At 33.0% G+C, this 13,979-nt stretch overlaps 1 protein-coding gene and 1 non-coding gene across 2 annotated transcripts; both read right to left on the reverse strand.

Moving 5' to 3' along the window:
* Positions 1-10,597: 10,597 nt before the first annotated feature.
* TRNAG-UCC (transfer RNA glycine (anticodon UCC)) lies at positions 10,598-10,669 on the reverse strand. Its single transcript has one exon. It is a non-coding gene; the product is annotated as a tRNA-Gly (tRNA).
* Positions 10,670-10,884: 215 nt separating this feature from the next.
* LOC112772267 (uncharacterized) lies at positions 10,885-12,813 on the reverse strand. Its single transcript, XM_072224756.1, has 3 exons — positions 12,696-12,813; positions 11,755-11,808; positions 10,885-11,239 (listed from the first exon to the last, which is right to left on the reverse strand). Exons 1-3 carry the CDS (start codon positions 12,811-12,813, stop codon positions 10,983-10,985), a joined length of 429 nt encoding a protein of 142 aa, XP_072080857.1. The 3' UTR covers positions 10,885-10,982.
* Positions 12,814-13,979: the final 1,166 nt, after the last annotated feature.

Consider the following 13,979-nt stretch of genomic DNA (forward strand, 5'->3'; position numbering starts at 1 on the left):
AGCATCAGAAGCTTGTGAAGCTTGTTCTTTATTTGGCTTCCAGATGTGACTTGGTATCTGGATGTCAGTGAACCTATATAGTCCATTTTTAAGTTTGCCTTGGAGTAGAATCTTCTTGGACTCCTGGCATTTAACAGCACACACATAAGGCCAAAACTCAAAGAACACACCATTGTTCAGTGCAAATTTTGAGACACTGATTAAATTTTTTGAAATGGTAGGTACATGAAGCAAGTTCTGGAGTTTGAAAATTCGGTTTGACATAGATGCATGCATGATAGATCTCCCAATATTAGCAATACTCATACATTTTCCATTACCTCCAAACACTTGTTGAGGTCCTTAGTATTCTGAGCTGCTGAGTAAGTTCATCTGATCGAATGTGAGATGATGAGATGTTCCAGAGTCAGGGTACCAGCCATTGTCAAAATTGTTTGAGGCGACCAGTGCTTGAGGAGGAGGATTCTGAGTGCTAGTAGTCGATTGTTGATTTTGTGGATAGAGGGGTTACGAGTGAGCATGAGGAGTTTGCTGATGGAACGCACTATTTGGTGGTGGAGGGCCACCATTAAGGTTGTGAAGTTGGGGATTTTGATAGTGCTGGATGAATCGGTGAAAGAATTTCCAGATTGTGTGGCCAATTCTTCCACAGAGTTGACATTGGGGTTTTCTTCCTGACCACCAAGATCTGCCTCCTCTGGAGTTTCGTCCTCTGCCTCGCCTTTCCGATTGTCCTCTTGCATAGTAGCCTTCATAGGACTCTTCTGCTGCTGAGAATTCACTACTTGCTTTGCTTGATCCAGAATCTTTTTGAGCTAGATTTGCATGTACCATGGTGAGATCTGATTTTCTAAATCTTTCATTTACCTCTTCTTGTGCAAGAAGCTGGGATTCTAGCTCACTGACGGTTATTGAGTCAATTCTTGAATTTGCCATGGTAAGAAACGCATTAAATTCTTCATCTAATCCTCCTAGCACAAAATCAAAATGTTCCTCTTTTGAAAGTGGAGCACCGAGCGCAAACAGAGAGTTGGCTATCTTGTTAATTTTGGCTATGTATTCGATTACTGTTGTACTTGTTTCTTGATCATCTTTAGTTGTGCCTTCAACATTCGTATCTTTGATTTCTGCCTGGCTGTGAAATATTCTTCCAGTGACTCCCAGATTTCGTGCACCTAGTCATATTCAACAACTTTGTTCACGAAGACTTCGTTCATGGCAGAGAGCATCCACGCGACCAAACACTCATCACGTTGCTCCCAGGCTTCAAACTCTTGTGAGATTTTTCCTTCAATTCGATCTTGTTCTGAATTGAATTTGCTTGGAATTGAATTTGTAGTGATGTGACTCTGTAATTTGTTTGCTTTGACACATGCAAGAGCCTAACGCTTCCATGCTTTAAAATTGTCTTCATCCAGTTTGATTGTGGCTGGAAAGTTTGTGATTGACGCCATTGAAGCTTGCTGTGCTGCTTGAGTTGATGTAGAGAAAGGAATGTGGTGATCCATGGATCAGAATCGGAACTCTGATACCATGAAAGGTACCAGAAGCCTTAAAGTTGATTTAACGAGAAGAAAGAGAGATTAGAGAGAGAGCAGAGGAAAGTGAAATTGAGAATCCATTGAAGAAGTGAAAGGGAAAGTGAGTTCTCTGTTTGTTACAGTGGGTTTTATACATTGTTAGTAAGGGGTGAGATGAGTGATTACAAGTTAGTTAGGTGTTAAGCTAAAGTCTAACTGAATAGTGCTGAGCTGTCATAACTGACTTAGATTTAAGGACTAAGTGTAGAAGGTTCCTCATTGTCTTCACTAACAGCAGGAATCACAAGAACAAAATAATATTTTCACGATGATCTTTTTCACTGTTTAATTGTCCCTAAATTTTTAAATATCGGTAGGTGATATAAGGATGGTTTTAGACCACCATTGATAAAGAGTATCGTTAAATTATTTGTGATAGTTAAAAGTATAAAGTTGTCACTAATTTATAATACTTGTTAAGGTATTTTTTATGTTATATTTAATGACAGTTCAATTTAAAACCATCACTAAATTATTAATTATTGTGACAACTTTTTTATATTTTGCTGACAATATATTTAGCAACGGTTGCCACTAATTTACTAATTCTTGTGAACATTTTTCTTATATTTTGTGATTGTTCTAGTCGTCACAATATATTTAACGACAGTTTAAAACTGTTACTAAATTACTAGTTAATTGATAATTTTTTCTTTATTCAGTGATTGTTTAATCTATTATCATATATTTAACGACAATTTAAAATTGTTATTAAATTACTATTTCTTGTAGCAACTTTTTTTTTATATTCAGTAAATTAGTAATCATCAACACCATCGTACCCATTTGACAAAAATTAAAAAGTGTTGTAAAATGTATTGGATGGTCAGTTTTTAACATCCTACAAATTGACAATACATCTATAATAATAAAAAAACCTCCAAATTTCATTTTTATTATCATACCATATATATTCTATTACAAATAGAAAAGAAGAAGAGAATAACAATCAGACAAGATAGTTTCCGTCTCTTAAATAACTAACCTATGTGCCTACACTAGTAAACTTAATAATAAAACAAAGGGCAGGATACTACTAATAAAAAATACCAATAAAGCAAACAAACATTACCAATAATAAAAATCAACATGTCCTAATGACCCGATTTATACCATTTTTTTTCCATAGATTTTCCACACATTAACATATATACATCAATGTTTATGGATATTAAAAACAAACAAGAGTTAACAAATAACAAGAAGTTGACATACACGATGAAAAATTATAATTCTTGCATTGTGAGATTAAGACTTGTGAGTCCCAAACTTAGACCACTACAATTCAGTAGCTCTCAAACTTATTAAAGCACTGCATATATTCAAACTGCGCTTGATTATAAGATGTAACTATGTAGCACAAGAAAACAATCAAGTGAGCTCAAATGATAAATATAATTTTATAATATAAAATATATTAATAGCCTCAAAACTAACACGAACAATAAACAACTTGGTAAAATAGAGAAGCAAAATATAATGACTCTAATCTAAACTTTCACATAATCAAATTCAAAGTTAAGCATTTTTCACTTATTGTCCAATTAAATTATAAATCACTACAATCAAGCTTTAACATAGGAACTAATCAACCAAATTGTAAGCCAATTTACTAACAATTTACAAAGAATAAATAAATTATGTTTTATAAAAAAATTTTACATTTCTTACGTTTCTAATTGTTCAGCCACATCCAAAAATGAGTTAATTTTATATTCGGCTATCTTTAATCATCTATTTTTCAATACTCAAAATAAGCACAAGTTTAGTTAAAGATCCTATATATGAAAATAAATTTGTATTACCAAATTAAACATACATATTGCAACGTTATATTAATAAAGTTCAGGTTAAAAATAAGCTGGAAGTGATGCTAGAATGATTATACTAGCATAAGTACAAATCAATAGCAGCTTCAGACACGAAAAAAATTTTAAAGTACGGTATAAACGATGTACGTGTAAATGCTAATACAATTAGTAAGAGGAAGGCATAGTAAAATCGCCTTTTGACGGTGAAGTAAATTCATGCCCTTCTACCAATAATCGATATTTATTATCAATTGGTTCGCAAATATATAGCGTCTTCATTTTTAACTTTTAGTGAGCGTCTCATGTAGACTGTACACAATATCTGATCCTAGTTTAGTAGGCTCCCTCCTACCCTGGAATTTGTGACCCCAGTTTTTCATGACTTGTTAGTATTTATAAGCATCATTGTCAACAATAAAATTAATCAATGATAAACATTTGACTATTCTTGAGTTGAGTAGTCAACGAGGGAGATAACACCACCCCCTTCTTTTCTTTTCTGTTTTGTTCTTTTTTTCTCTCTTGTTGTTTTTTTTTTTTAAAATTAGAAGTGAGACTCAAATTCAAAATTTTTAGAGGAAGATGAAGATATTATATTATTTTTTTTAAAGATAAAAATATACTTTATTAAATTTGGTAAATAAAACACAGAGTCCATATCAAGACAAGAGACAATGAATGATAAAAAATTTTTAAATAAATCTCACCTAAAAAAAAATTTAACAGTGAAAAATAGAAAAGAAAATTGTAAAAAGAAAAAGTAAACTTCGTTCAAGGGAATAAATTTTATGGACTAACTCAATGAGAAGCTACATGGAGGTGTGAATATCTCGAAGGAGTTTACTGGAAGCATCAAGAATAGAAGTTTGGATAGTGCTGGTTCTAGTGACGAATCCAAAAAATGTTGATAGTGGAATAAAATATATATAATATAATAATAATTTTTATAATAAAAATATTACATGTACATAAAAATTAGCTATCAAAATATTCATTAATCATTATATATTTGTATATAAATATATGTTGTATTGTTTAATTTATTTTTAATGTGTATTTTTATTTCAATATGTATACAAGTGATTATTTTCTATGTACATATAACATGATTAGTCTTTAAAATATCTAATTTACAAATTAAAACACTAAAATAGTCATTTAAATAATAACATATAATTTAGAATTTTATTATTTAGGTTTGATGTTTTAAAAAATTGAGTAATTTTTTTCTTAACAATACAATCGAAATATCTCTCTTTTTATATAGAATAATGCTATAATTCAAGTTTTTTTGTTAACCAAGTCCAACTAAATTAGTCTAAGATAACAAAAATCTGTAAATACTTATTTAAAAATTTACTTCTTATTTAGAAATTTACTTCTCATACAATTAGAAGCTAACTCTTATTGAGATTCATAGTTGAAAAAGTTCTTTCAATTAATGTAGTTGTTACGAAAAAAAGTAAAACTAATATAAAAAAAAGATAAATAATACTCTTTTGAGTCGATTTAAAAAAAATACATAAATTTTGTTTAAATTGAGAATTTATCATTCTAATGAAATCTAATATGAAATTCTTAATTGACTATCAGGTACCAACAATGAAATAAAAAATTATTGTGGGTCAAATTCAATAATTTAGTGGGGACAAATAAATATTATTATCATATACTACTAAAAAAATTTTCAAATTATAGTGGGGCGCTTGCCCCCACAATCCCACACATACATCCGTCCCTGGTTGGTTCTTTCAAAGACAAAGAGATTCCTAACTTTTCAACAGTTCCAACATAAAATAGCAAGCAGTTGTTAGATCCGATTGTCACCATCACCTATTGAATGAAGCTGCTCTGACATGGTGTTCCACCAAGACCAAAATTCAGTAATTGGATGGGTGGGGAGGCACAAGCTCAGAGAACTATTGGACCAAGCATCTCTTATAGCTGGACATTGCATAAGACAGTGAGGAATTGTTTCGTCATCTTCTTGGCAACAGAGACACAATGCCGGTGTAGTAGGAAATCTTTGGTGAATTTGAGCTAGAATCGGGAATCAACTATGGAAGTACTTCCAGATAAACAGATTGATTTTGTGAGGGAGCTTCATCTTCCAAAGGTTGATCCAGGAGACTTGTTGCTGCATATGAGTTGGACAGAGTTCAAGCAGAGGGTGCAAGAATAGATATGTCACTCTATAATCTGATGTTAGATCATACTTTTTTTGTTTGTTCAGTGTCTATTGGAGTGTGTCATTTCCACCTTCAATTTTCAAAGATAGAATTCTAGTTGAAATATTACTTGGAAAGATCTCTGTAATTAACGGTTGATTCCAAATTCTTTCTTCATTAATCAGATCTTTTACTTCGAGAGCAACAATGGCCGACTGTTGAACATTTGTTGGCACAGTGAATGAATATGGGAGAGACAGCCATGGGTTATCAAACGTACGAATGTTTATACTGTTACCTATTGTCCAGGTAAGTCCCTTCTCCACCACATCTCTACCTTGCAAAACACTTCTCCATCTCCAAGAAAGGAGTGTTCCAGGTTCTACATTTAGAATATTTTCGTTTCTAAAATATTTATCTCTGTAAATTCTGGCCAATAGAGAAGTAGAATGTGTCGCTACTCTCCAATACTGTTTGCCTAACAGAACAAGGTTTTGAGCCTTAAGGTCTTTAAAACCAAGACCTCCCTTCCTTCTTGGGCGGGTCAAAACTAGTGTCCCAGTTGATTCAAGTCAGTCCCCTTTCATTTTCTTTTTGACCCCACCAGAACCGAGTCAGTAAGGAGTGAATATTAGAGATTAGACTGTCCGGTAATATAAAGCAGGAGAGAGTGTAAATCGGGATGGCCTCCTCAATTGCCTTTAATAAAACTAGTCTTCCTCCACCAGATAATAGGTTACGCTTCCAACCTTGAATTCTTTTCTGTATCTTCTCCTTAACCATGTTAAAAGTGGCTCTCTTTGATTTATTAACAACAGATGGGAGCCCAAGATATTTATCTTGGGCTCCTACGTGTGAAATGTTTAAGGAGGCAGTCAGACGAGCGCGAGAGTCAAGAGGAGTGTTATGGCTGAAAAAAACTGCAGACTTGCCAAGATTAACTTTTTGACCGCTGAAGCACTCGTACGTAGTTAATAAATCAAGGATATTTCCATAGACAGTAGTATTAGCCTTACGAAAAAGAATAGTATCGTCTGCAAATAGAAGATGATTGACCTTAGGACAACGCCTGTTAATCTGAATACCCTCGATGAGATTGTTTTGTTCTTCTTTATCTAGCAAGAAGGAGAGACCTTCTGTACAAAATAATAAAAGATATGGAGAAAAAAGATCTCCTTGGCAGAGACCTCTTTGTAGTTTGAAAAAATCATAAGGTTGTCCTTCCACAATCACAAAATGAGAAGCAGTCATCACTAGTTCACGAATCCAAATAATCCAAAGAGGATCAAATCCTATTTTCTCTAATATAAACCACAAAAAGTTTCACTCTACTCTTTGATAGGTCTTACTCATATCTAATTTGAGGGTCATCTCATGTTCTAGACCGTGTTTTTTGTTCTTGAGGTAACGCATACATTTATGGGTAATTAAGGTATTATTAGAGACCAGTCGGCCTTTAATAAAAGCACTCTGAGAAGGGCTGATAAGTTTATGCACCATTCTTTGAAGTCAGTGAACTATGACTTTAGAAATAATTTTTTAAACTACAAAAGAGAGGTTAATTTGTCTCACTTGGGATATATCTATAGCATCTGGAACTTGGGATAAGACAAATTTGTGTGTGGTTAAAATTTTTCAATATATGACCTCCCGTAAATAATCTGTTAACTGTCCGAAACACATCACTACTGACGATGTTCCAATAATGTTGAAAGAATTTAGCCGTTATCTCATCATCTCTTAGGGCACTCTGAGGGTGAACACTAAAAGTAGCCCGTTTGACTTTCTCTATAGTAATCAAGCGTCTAAGCTTTCGGTTCATGGAAGTTGTAACCTTAGCCTTAAAGTCAGTGAATAGAGGTCTTGGATCATTGTGACAAGAGGAGGAAAAAATATCTTTAAAATAAGATTCAGCCACTGCTGCTATATCAGTGTTTGAAGAAAGTAATTAGCCATGGTTTCCGGTCAAGTGCCATATTTTATTGCGACGAGTGCAGTTACGAAATTTTTAGTGAAAGAAACTAGTATTTTGATCTCCCGCCTGAAGCCATCTGACCCTAAACTTCTCCTTTCAATATAACTCTTCATTATGGAGAGTCTTTTCTAGTTTTCTTTCCAAATTTGAGATGATATTACCTCCATGGACCCCTTGCTGCCCGAAGCTCCTCTAATTGAGATTGAAGAGAATCAATTTTCTCTTTAGAGTTCATTCTATTAGACTGATGCCATAATATAAGATTATGTCAACACTTTTTTAATTTTTGAAATAAGATAAACATAGGGCCGCCTTCTATTTTCTCCCTCCATATCTCATTCACAATATGTCTTACCTCATCATTAGAACACCACCGTTCTTGAAATTTGAATGGCCATTTAGTTCTCTCTATTCTCGAGCTTAAATCAGTGAGAAGAGAAGCATGATCAGAACTTGATTCAAAGAGCCAAAAAATAATATTATTAGGAAATAGTTGCTGCCACCCAGAACCAACCAGCAAACGGTCAAGCCGTTCCTGAATTGAATCTGGACCTGACTTTCGATTTGACCATGTAAATGGTCTGCCTACCATTCCAATATCCATTAGAGAGCTGCCATCAATAAACAGATTGAAGGATTTGATAGAAACTGCTAACTTCACTCCCCGCCCAGCTTTTCATTCTAATTAGAAATAACATTAAAATTACACATGATTATCACCCATCCTTGAAATGCTTGAATAATAGGATCCTGTACCCGCCTTCCTTGATCATGAGAGGTCAAATGAACTCCAATAATAAAACATTAGTGCCCATTTTCACTATCGAGGCCACAATGTAAAAATTGTCATAACTAATAATCTTAACATTGCATCTCTACTTCCATGCCAAAGCAAGGCCACTGGTAACCCCCGATGGATCTGCAATGAACAAATCTTTGAACCCGCAAGATTTAAGCTTTAGTTTTACTTGTCGAGGTTAATTTTTGGTTTCACAGAGAAAAGTAACCTCCAAATCCCTTTTAAATTGTGGATTGTCAGAGGTCTCCTCAAATCCCGAAAATTCAAAACTAGAAGCTTCATGGCTCCATGGGTGCCATTTGAAGGCTAGCACCCTCCACCGTCACAGCATCATTAGAATACACCTCAAGACAGATTTTCTTCATATTTTCAACATTCTCCTTACCTCAATTCCTTCGTTTACTTCCTGCGAAAGACTCACATGCCAAAATTTTCAAATTATGCTCCTTGTTTTACTTTTGTATTGGTGGCAGCAACTTGATTTGAAATGTTTATTGGAGTGGATATATCAAATAATGTCTTAGGGAGAGAGACATCAGCTGTGGCACTCTCTATTTTGTCCAAATCCCCCACAGTTTTCTTCCTCATGTTTGAATCTCGTTTTTTCTTTAATTTTTTCTGGTTCCCCTGCATGCTTAGACTAGAGAAGCTCTCGAGTATCCATGATGGTGGAGGTTTCTTCCTCGACTGTAATTGTGTCTTATTTGCACTAGATTTGTTTGCATTACCAGATTCTCATTTCCTTTCCAGTCGTCTGCCTTTTATCCGATTCTGTCTTCCTTGAATCTGTTTTGGGCTGTATCCTCAATAAGAATTTGGCAGGTTTTTGAATAATGTCTCAAATGAGCACAGTAAGTACAGAAAATACCAATTCTCTCATATTTGATTCCTATCTCCATTAATTTTTGCTCAGGATCAGATAATTTCAGGCAATCCTTAATCTTTTTTACTTCATTGAATTCCACTCTAACCTTCAGGATGCACGCCTCTCTACCTTTAATTTCAAAAAGATCAACTTCACTGATTGCACCTAGACTCCCTCCAAGTTTTTGGCCTACCTCTAGAGTTTTAAATTGTTTAGACAGACCCCAGAATTTAGACCATACGAAAAAGGTAGAGATCACATTGTAGTTAGATTCGTCAGATTGATTCCATCTACGAACGTGCAGATGTAGTTTTTAAATAATTAAGGAATGTTCTATCCGAATAACATCAGTTTCTAGATCACAGAAGAATTGAAACTGGTTGGTGGCCTTTTCAACAACTCTAAAACCTTCAAGTTTGTTCCATATGGCATAGAAGGCATTTTCTATAGTACCAATGGAAAAAGATCAGTTAGCAAATATCCTACCTGTGAGACTTTTATGGCATGCATGAATACCTTCAGAAATATTTTTATTAGTCAGAACTATCACATCATTGTTATCACTTTCACTATCATGTTGATGAGGGTGTTGGATCTTTCTTTAGGCACTCATTGTAAAAATATGGGAGACTTTAAATAAAATTAGAATATAGATAAGATAATAGATTTAGATGAGAGTGAATTAGGGTGGAAGAAAAGAAGAAAAGTGATAGATGCTAGATGAGATTGATTAGAATAAGGTAGAAAAGAAAGAAAGAAGGGAGAACCCTAATAGGGCGCTATAAAAATCCTAGCAGAGCACATTAGGAACCCTATTAGCAGACCACATGGAGTAAAATTCATGTGGAAGACTATGCCATTTGAATTATAACTTGGTTCTTTTTGGAATAAATAATGTTACATAATCAATAAGTATTATTATTTTAAATTAACATTTATTAGATAATAATTTATACTAAATCAAATTGAATTGGTGTAATAATTAGCTCACTAGTTCGCTTAAGCAAGTACGCTTAAACAAATATTGGAAATTTATATTCAACCTTATGCATGGAGCAACTCGTAATAAAACTCCAATCCATAACGAATTAGTCCTTAGCTGGTAGGCCTAAAAAATACCGTAAAAAAAAATTATACTCACATTTATGGAATACCTACATTGTTTTGAATTTATTAGCCAAATATTAACCAAAATTACTAGTCTCAAACTTTTATATTTTTGGAACAATTCTGCTGAACGCGCTGTGGACTTATTATATGACTATAAAAGTTGGGCCCAGATACAATGCTTAAACTGAACCATTAATCCATCTTTTCTATCCAATAAGAAAAAAACAAAGTGCGTCACCAACCAGCAAAGAGGAAGGACTGAGAGAGCATGGCTGGTTAAAATAACAACTGCGTTTGCCGGGAGTCGAACCCGGGTCTATTGCTTGGAAGGCAATTATCCTAACCGTTGGACTACAAACGCTGATGTTATTTGCTTAAAGTTTTATCATATATAATAAATTGTATAAACAAATGCAATTAGAAACATTAAACATTAACTCTTAACAAGTAGTACTGGAAAATATTATTTCCCCCACCATTACGAAAAAACCATGTCATATATAGCACTCAAGCACTCTGTTTAACATATTTAACAACAACATATGAAGAGAAAAGAGTAATTTGGAAATGGAGAAGCATAAAAAGAAAGGAAAAGTTAAATCTATTATTATATATTACACGGGTTATGAAATTGGAATTGATGAGTTGAATTCTATTCTATTATATAATATTAATTAAGGGACAGGGTAGGACTTGTTATGGCACATGCACTTGTAAGCTATAGGGCATGTCTCTGCCTCTTGAAGGGATGAACAAACAAAGCTCACCATCACCAACCGGCATGGAGAGCAAGATCCACAGGCTCGCGAGCAATCCGGCAACCTTGAACCGGCCACTTGTAGAGTGTCCGGTCCCCTAAACAACCTCTCTTTCCCCACATTGCTTCCATCTTTTGTGTTTGCCACTACAGCAACTGGATGCTCATCGCCACCTGCTTTACAACAAAATCAATTCTATGTCCAAATTAAATATTTCATAATAATTCACAAATGGCCAAGACTTTTTCATTAAGGTTCATGCATCACTTTTAAACAACTAACTAGATATAGATAGGGGTTGTGTTACATGACTTAACACTTCAGTGTACAGTGTTAGTTAGAGAACTACTCATTAGTGAATTAGTTAGCTTGCCTAAGAGAGAAAGTTAGTTAGCAACTATTTATAGCAACATGGACTCACTTTGTCAGTTCAGTTTTTGCACTCTCATTTTCCTCATGAATGGTGATTGAGCTGTGAATAACATACACACTCTCCCTTCTCTAAGTTTTATCAAGTTCTTCTTTTTACCTTCCACAACCCACCATTTCAACGGGTTGAGTTAGGTTAAATCTTATGGAGGAATTAAAAATTAATTTTATAATAAAAAAAATTATTAAATAAAATTTTTTGGAGATTATATGTATATAATTTATAAGAGAAAAAATATGGGGGTTTATTGCCCCTTACCTCTCAATATAAGAGGCTCCGCTTCGCGGTATAGATAATCAAAAAGGGACTGATCTGCATAATCATTATCATATATATAGTTTCTTGAAAATACAATACCTTTTTCTTTTTTAAATAAATATAAATATTTTGCTTTGGAAGAATGACTTTTTATATTTGATGAATTTTATAAATTGGTAATTTTTTATGTCGTGGACCACGACTTAAAGTTAGGTTCAAAATGACTAAAATATATTTTACAAAACCATAACTTATAAAATTGCATTAAATTTTTGTTAATTTAAGTATCAGAACTCTTGTACTACCTCTTATTTTCACTCAAAGACGTGGGATGATTTCGTTATACCAGAATAGACGACAAACTCAACACTTTAAAAAGGTTGGACTTCACGTTTAGATCCAAATCTTCAATTTTAGATAACTCCGAAATAATATATATATATATATATATATATATATATATATATATATATATATATATATATATCCATAAGAGAGAGACTAGATACATAATATTAGAAAAAAAAATCGAGATATTAAAAATTATTTCATGATGCAACTAACAATAAACATATTTAACCAAACGAAAAAACTCTAAAAATTAGACTCATAATCCCGTAGATACATTTTATTTAAAAAATAAATAGCACATTAAGTTTAGACAAAGAATAATGCTAGGGAACCAGCAATTTTTGTTATTTGTAGTCATCAAATAGTTATCAATTATGGTTTTAATGGTGTGAGATTGGTGTGAGATTTCATCCAATGGCTCACTTTTTTTTGCTGGTTACATGTTGGCCAGAATTTAACAAAATTGCTGGCCCCTAGACTTTTCCTTAGACAAATATAACATTATTTCTCTTTAATTACTTGGTAAGATAGACTAGTATAAATTTAGGCAATGATTAAAATATTAAAAGTAAGAAGAATGAGTTACTTACGCAAACTAAAGCTGGTTATGTGCCTGGCAAAGATTGTAGCGGGACTATAAGCCATTAGCATTAGAAGGGTGAATAATATAGCAGCACAAAAGTAGGTCCTTGTCATGGTGGTGGTCATGATCATGATCATTTCTGAGTATATGTACTACTCTACTGACTACTGCACTGAAATGGACCTAATATATATGAGATGAGAATATAGGTAACTAAGGTACAAAAATTAAAAGTATAGAGGAATGGAAGGAAGATGGGGCCAAGAGGCCAAGTATATATATACATATATATATTGATATATAGTTAATGAAGCAGTTCACATGAAAGAGGGTGCGTAAGCTAATAAGACGAAGGAGATTATATTGATCACATTATTCACATACATATATACACTTAGTCACAAGATAAATCGAACTTCATATACATAGTTTGTAAATTGTTCCATGCATGGGAATGAAGAAGGGTAATAAGGACTTAAAAGGCAAGTTGGTTGTTTTACGTGATTACTACTCAATACGATCGAGCACACGTATCTATCGCCACATACCATTAATGCAACCTCCGCTTCCTTCCTTCATTGCACACTACTCCATTCATTTCTTTGCAATTTTCCTTCTTCTTGCTATTCATTTTTTTTAATTCATTTACTATCAGGATCTATCTTGAAATTAATTTATCTAGATAAAAGGTACTAATTAAATAACAATAACTTTTCTATATTATTAGTATAAGATTAACTAAAACGTGAAAAAAAATGGTATTTGGCAATAATATAGTAAGTAAGATTGTATAAGTAGACAAAAATGTTCTTTTAAAATGAGATTATTTTTCTTAGGTAAAAATGAAAATAAAAATTAGTAGTTAGTTAATGTTTGGTGTGTGTAGGATGTAGTTCGGCAAATAAATTCGGTACCGAGGGTCTGATGGTGAGTGTGACTGCCATTAATACTCTCCTTCTTCTTGCCATGTATTTAAGGCGCGATCTTAATTAAGATATATATATATATATAGTCCATGCATGGGATATTGTTTTCTCATTGATTAATTAGCTCATTAACTATTATATGATTTTATCAATTAATTATTCATTCATCAGGTTTTGTCTAAAACTCTAAATAAAGGTAATAAATCCTATCAAATTTGATGAATATATACGGATTTAATTGTAAGGAATAAAAGTACTGGTTAAGAAATTGAAAGGGGAAAAATATTTTTTTAATATATTAAATATATAAAAGAATAAAAAAATTAATATTTAATTTACACTTTATATAAAACTTTTTAAAAAAA

This window comes from Arachis hypogaea, chromosome 18 (genome assembly GCF_003086295.3).
Source record: "Arachis hypogaea cultivar Tifrunner chromosome 18, arahy.Tifrunner.gnm2.J5K5, whole genome shotgun sequence".
Classification (NCBI taxonomy): Eukaryota; Viridiplantae; Streptophyta; class Magnoliopsida; order Fabales; family Fabaceae; genus Arachis; species Arachis hypogaea.